The sequence below is a fragment of the Vicia villosa genome, linkage group LG1 (assembly GCF_029867415.1).
Source record: "Vicia villosa cultivar HV-30 ecotype Madison, WI linkage group LG1, Vvil1.0, whole genome shotgun sequence".
NCBI lineage: Eukaryota > Viridiplantae > Streptophyta > Magnoliopsida > Fabales > Fabaceae > Vicia > Vicia villosa.
The window spans coordinates 149589715-149596761 of NC_081180.1; the positions used below are offsets into that span (position 1 = coordinate 149589715).

The 7047-nt window shown below is 35.7% G+C and overlaps 1 protein-coding gene across 1 annotated transcript; it reads left to right on the forward strand.

Annotated features, from left to right (window-relative positions):
• The first annotated feature begins 5430 nt into the window (after positions 1-5430).
• On the forward strand, positions 5431-6411 carry LOC131657147 (uncharacterized). Its single transcript, XM_058926630.1, has one exon. It carries the CDS (start codon positions 5431-5433, stop codon positions 6409-6411), a length of 981 nt encoding a protein of 326 aa, XP_058782613.1.
• Positions 6412-7047: the final 636 nt, after the last annotated feature.

The following is a 7047-nucleotide window of genomic DNA, read 5'->3' on the forward strand; positions in this document are numbered from 1 at the left end:
TGATCCTTGAAAGTCATTTTTTGACCAAAGATCTCAAAAGTCAATGGTGATCCTATACAGTTGACTTTTTTCATATAAGGTGAGATTTTGGACTTTTGTGTAGAATCAAGATCTTTTCCTCAAATGAATGATGTAAATGGATTATATTGAGGTAGTAGAGATTCTTGAATCATGTCTTGAGTTTTGGATTCATGCCCTGATTAAAAGTCAACTATCCTGGTGAATTAGGTCAAAACCCTAATTGTCGACCAGATGAAAATAATGACTGTAGACTTTGAAATGAGGTGTGATGTCCAGTGGATCTTGTCATATGAGTTATTTGAAGATGATTGATGTCTTTGAATGATTCCCTAGGGCTTTTTATGGTTTCCCAAAGGTGATCCCTGATTTTAGTCCTTGATAAGGCTCAAAACCCTAGTTTGTGGATCTGAGTAATTCTGTACTTATATGACTGGGTGTCTAATCAATCATAGGTGAAATAATGAAGCTCTTGAGTCTTATGATTGTATTAGAGACTAATCCTCCTATTGATTGATCCTTTGCCTGAGTTTTCCTGTCTTTGAACACCCTCGATTGAATGTCAGACTGTTCTAGGTACTTACTCTGACTTGATGAAAATCCTGAAGATATGTCATCTCAGGGGGGGGGGGTCAAAAATTAGGGTATGACATGACGAAATCTGTAAAGACTGAGCATTTCATCAATTTAAGGAACAAAATTGGTGTTGTTTATTTTGACTATGAATGTGAATTGAGAGATGTTGTTGAAATGTAGCGGCACATTCAGTATTTGCTATTAGTTTGATGTGGTTCTTGAGTTTGGCTTTATCTAGTTGGCCCAATATAGGTTTAATATATATTGCAATTTTGTTTTGTAAAGAGTAGAGTGTGTCAAATCATTCCTGTAATCATTTTAATTTGAGTAAAAGTTTGTTACAACTTTCTCTGTCTTTCTTCCATTTTTATGTTGTTCATCTTGTTCTGCTATGCACCAACAAAAATATCTGTATCTAATAAAGGTTGGTTGGCTTGCATAATCATATCAGGAGTTTCCATAAGTGAAAGTCTTGACATACTTCAACCTCCCTATTTGACACCTGAGATGATTTTAGAGGTGAGAGTTCAAGAGTTTATGATTAACGACAATATTTAATTATGTTTCTTCTATAAATAATGAAAATGAAAAGTTATTTTCAAGGTGATAAACTTTAGCATCTGTATTTTGTTACTATATTATGTTTATGTAACGCATCATTTAAGATAGAAAAGGGGTTCACCTTGCTAAAAGAATACCTTGACAAAGACACTTTGCAGATGAATAAATGACTTGTATCCTTCTTTTAGGAACGATTTGGATGAAGTAGATACACATCACACACATGGTCACATGCTTAAAGAGAAATACCTGATATATTACTTATCTTGACATTTTAAGTTCTGACAAAACAATGGTACATTGATGTTTTGGCACGAAGTCAAATCAATGCCTTTCACATTGAACTGGCTGGTGGTGGATCATATGAAGATCTTCTTTCCTCGGCATTTGCATCTGTAGAAGCTGAAATTGTTGTTAGAAATGTTGTCTATATACTTCCTTCCTTCTATAATCATGATTGTTGTCAATACAATTTTATTTTAGTTTTTATTAAAGCAAATAGAAGAAGAGGTGGTGCACACGTCAGCTGCATGAACACAATATGATTGCATGGACTTTGTTACACCCAATGATTGTCTCAAGTTAGTTAGTTAGGTTTGTGTAACTGTATTGTAGTCACTATATGAACGACTTGTAACTAACTTTTCAATCTAATCAATGCAATCGGTTTCTATTGTTCATCTTCTTCTTCTTCTTCTTCTTCTTCTTCTTCTTCTTTGTTTCTCCATCAATGGAGGTTCATGATTGTTTAGATGGTATCAGAGCAGGTTCGACCTGCTCCGTTTCCGTTGTGCTCTGATTATTGTAGCATTAATTCTTTTCTGTTGTACTCTTTTGTTTAGTCTTCTTGAATCAGTTTGTTTTTCGTTTTGTGCACCGATGACGAGAAACTACGGTAACAATGATCAAACACAGGATCAGCTTGATCCTTACTATGTTCTCCGTCGGAGAATTCGTCAACGATATGCTGTCATACCCCAAAATTTGCCCATACTATTTCTCTCGTTAAATCAAATCAATACACAAAGCTCCAAGAGCACATTCATTTGAGTTAAAATTGAGGAGGTTAAGGATGATGCGAGTTGGCTAAATTTTGAAAATACATAAGTACCAATTCAAAGAATTTAGAGATTTTGACTAATGGGCTTATCTTGTGAATTCCAAATATGTCCATAAGCCCATCCTTGCCTATTTTGTGATTTATTTGTTTTAATTTTGTATTTATTCATTTAAATATTAAATTAAATCAAATAAATCATAAGCTAATAATTGAAGGTCATATATTTGATTTGTTGAGATTTAAATCAATTAAAATCAGTAAGGAGCATAAATAAAACGTGGAAGGAAGATTGGGAAAGAAGATTTGGACCTAAATGGAAAGAATTCATATGATAATTTCTATCAAAGATTCATCATGAAATCACAGGATTTGATTGGATTTTTCCAGGTTTTGTTGACCTAGCATCTTGTACTATAAGTACAAAAGGTATTCACAAGGATTAGGGGGGAAAGAAATCGTGAAAAGAAACCTTCCAAAAAACTCATAAAAACCGTGAAAAAAGAGAAGATGGTGAATCCAATCCCAGTCCGATTCAGACCAAACAAAACATCTCCATCAGTTCCTTGACGTTTTCTGAATATAAGTCCATCCTCACCATCAATCAGAACGCGCAAAGTATCATCTCACTTGTCACGGTTTGGTTTGAATTTACTTTATTCCTGATCCATTCATATACGCATCATAAAACATATATGCAAGCATGATAATGTTTAGAATTAGCGTTGCAAACTTCCTGTGCCGTTTAATTGGTGTTTAAGTGCAGGATTCGGGTGATGCCATGGCTAGGGTTTTGAAGCTCCAAATTGGGGATTCTTGATATTTGCGTAATTAGACAAAACAAGGGGTACCACTGTGTTCAGGAAGCAATTTCGCACCGTTATATACTCTCACTGATAATTTATATTGCGTATTCGTTAATTTCTGGAATTTGCAGGTATATAGCTACGCATGGAAGCCGTAGCTATGGGTTATGCCCACAGTTACGTCCGTAGCCAAAAGTCCCTCCCTGGAAAAATTATCAAAACGAAAGAGAAGAAGCTGGGCGCGGAATTGATTTTAATTTTTTTATTCACGTGAATTTTAATATATTATGTTTGCGTGCGTTGTAAACAGCGTAATCCAAATGGCTCAGCGGAGGGAAGGAACGTCCAAGGGTTGATTGTCAAGACGTTGGTTCGATCCCTGGGACGGACAAATATTTTTCTTGCTTTCTTTGATAACATATGCCAGCAGATCCAGTATTTCTCCCCATCGCATGCCTATGGTACGCCAAGTCCCACTACCATCAGATCATCAGCTTCTTAGATCCAATGCACATGGATTGAAGGTGTACCACGCACCCTTACAGGCTCGGCCACACTGGATCATAAGCTGAGTTTCCCTTTTTCTTTTTAATTCATTGTTTATTTATTTTATTTAACAAACTATCTTTTAAATTTCTTTTCAAATAAAATTCCTTTTAAATTTTCCTTTTTATAAAATCATTAATAATATTATTTTTAAGTAATATTTTTATTTCAATTGTGAAAAATAAATTTAGTTTATTCAAATAATTAAATGTTTAATGGTTTAATTATTTAATTATCAAGATTTTTGAAAATTGATAAAATATACGTTAGGGTTAGTATGTTTAATCGAAACCCTATTTTCACAGATTTAATTAATTAGGTAGAATATCAATAATTAATTAAATTGATCTTATTTATTCTATTAACTAGGGTTAACTTGTGCCCTAATCAGGGTTTACGAGGATCACACCTACGCTAAAAACTTTCTGTTTCTTTGTGCTTTTTTCAGGGTTACTCTTCAAATACACTCCGACTACGCGCCTGATCCAAAATACGAAGTTAAGTACTCTATTTAATTTAATTTAAATACTATTTGGTTTATTTTTAAAATTAGGGTTTGTTTCGCCTTCATTCTTCTTTTGCCTTGCCTCTTTTCAGGGCTAACCTAAAGGCATCCTCCGACTACCAACCATATCAGGTCAAATGCAAAAAGTTAAGTGCCCTTTATTTAATTACTTACTTCAAATTATTGTCTCGACCTTCTTATTTTAGGGTTAGAGACGTTCGCCTCTGAATTAGCCATACACTCACCCTATTTTTGGTTTGTTTGCCTTTTCAGGGTTCGTTGATTGCCAAAGCTACGAGTTTGGTAACCCTAAACTCTAATCTTTTATTCTTTCTGTTTAATTATTACTTATGTCAAACCCTACTAAGGGATCCGCTGGTTTCATTGTCCCCTTCCCCATATTATTGTTGTTCTTGCCTTATATTATCTGCGTGGTTAGTAAAATAGGGAGTGGCAACCATGAATTGAATTTAGAATCGCTAATTTACAAGATAATATAATTGAATATAATCACGTTATTGGTGCACACTCGCACGCTTTTGGGTAACCCTCTCTGTTGCCTGTTGCCTGTTGCCTGTTGTCTTGTTGCCTTGTATTTTGTGCAGAATAGCCAGTCCCTCGAATACGAGATACCTCAGCCATGTTGCCTCGATAAAAGGTCATGAGACCCTAAAATGATGCTGCCTTCGATACACTAACATGACCTCGACCCTCGGAAGTTGCCCACGAATAAGGCTGAGGTATCTTCTGGTTGCCTACAAACAAAGGCTATTCTGATCTTTCCTCCTAGACTACCTGCCTCTCTATGGCATGGGTCAGTCTTTGGGTGAACGATAACTCGACGACCCTTCTACCTCCAAACGAAAGGCTTCCTGCCCTCTTATGGCAAGGATTGACCCTCTCATTCTGAAAGGCAAAAAAGAGACCTATCATTTGAGTTTAAGGTAATTGCCCCTAATTGCCTTGCCATGCTCTATTTTCTATATTCTTTCTCAAAATTCTTCAAAAACTGGCTACGCTCATTTACGAGCTAAAGTCCATTTTTCCTTTTTCATCTACATTTTCTGAAAACGAGCAAGCAAAGCAATTAAGAGCCCATGGAAAACCATGGATGCAAAGGGTGCCTTACACCTTCCCTTTGCATAATTTACCCCCTGAACTCAAAATCTTTTTAAAGGGTATTTTTCTGTTCTTTTAGCCTTTCCGATATTTGGATAAAATAAAAGTCGATGGCGACTCATGCTCAACCGCGACATTTCGATCGATAAAAAGTCAGTTCACCGTATTACATATGCGTTACACCGGCGTTATCCGGTGACAATTATCATGCTTGGTCGATGAAGATGAGGCGTGCCCTAGCAATGAAGAACAAATTTCAATTTATTGATGGATCTATTGAGATTCCTGAGGAAGGTGATTTGAATTACATAGCTTGGCAAAGATGCAATAATATTGTTCATACATGGATTATTAAATCGATAATTCCATCAATTGCACAAAGTGTTGTGTTCATTGATAATGCAGTGGATATGTGGAATGATCTCAAGGATCGATTTATGCGACGAGATAGAATTTGTGTTGCACAGTTGCACCAAGAAATTTCAAATCTGAAACAAGGAAATAAGAAGGTTTCAGATTATTTCACGGAATTGAGGAGCTTGTGGGAAGAATTGGATCAGTACAGGCTTATGCCAAGTTGTACATGTCACATAGCATGTGCTTGCTTAGCCATAAGAAATAGCAGAAGCTTTAGAGCTGAAGATAGGATAATCCAATTCTTGATAGGTTTGAATGAAGAATTTCATGGAGTTGTGTCACAAGTGTTGCTTATGGATCCCCTACCACAAATCAATAGAGTGATTTCTATGGTGATGCCGCAAGAGAGGAAGATAAGTGGAACTTTGTTCACAAGTAACAACACTGCTGATGAGGGAGCATGTATGGTTAATGCTGTTGATAGATCAAAAAAACCGTATGGTAGAGGAATAGGAAATGGTAATTCCTATGCAGGTAGAGGAAGAGGAAACTTGAAGGTTTGTACCCATTGTGGTAAAACTGGACACATTATTGATAATTGTTACAGAAAGCATGGATATCCTCCTAATTTTGGAAATGAGAATTCATATGCAAATCAAGTGGAGGTGGATGAATCTGAAAAATCTGTTACAGCATCAACCAGTGACAGTGGAGGTGGAAACATGTCTCTTACTAGGGAGCAATACCATAATTTGATGATGCTGCTTGAGAAGAATGCAGGCTCCATCAACATTGCTAAAGGAGGTAAATCACACATTGCCAATTTTAATGCTAGAAGTAGTGTAAATTGGATTTTAGACACATGAGCTACACATCACATTTGTCACTCTTTAAATTGGTTCATTGAGCAACATAATATTGATTCCATTATGGTTAATCTTCCTAATGGAAATTCCATAACAGCTTCTATTTGTGGGAATGTGAAACTGTCTAATGAACTCATTATTAAAGATGTTTTATACCTGCCAGAGTTTGAGGTTAACTTGATATCAGTTTCAAAGTTGTGTAGAGAGCAAGATTGCAATCTAGTTTTTGAAACTAACAAGTGTATTATACAGGCAAAGAAGGGGTTGAAGAGGATTGGTTTGGCTAAAGAACTTGATGGCCTATATTACTTGGAGGATGCTGCAGTGCAAGATAATAGTAATATAGGTTTTGTTTCAAGTGTTTTTATGAATAAGCAAACTGATAATGTTGCAGCCCCATCTATATTGTGGCATCTTAGATTAGGTCATCTATCCTATGATATAATGAGTTGTATGAGCAAGATGTATAGCTATATACCTAGTAGTGTAAATAAGGCTTGTGATGTTTGCCAACAAGCTACACAAAAGTGTTTGCCTTTTTCCACAAGTAATAAGAATGCACATGAAGTGTTTGATCTCATTCATATAGATATTTGGGGGCCATTCAATACTATTTATGTACATGGATTTAGGTAT

Excerpts from the sequence above, each read along its gene's own strand:
- LOC131657147 (XM_058926630.1), top strand. The coding sequence starts at position 5,431 with ATGAAGAACAAATTTCAATTTATTGATGGATCTATTGAGATTCCTGAG.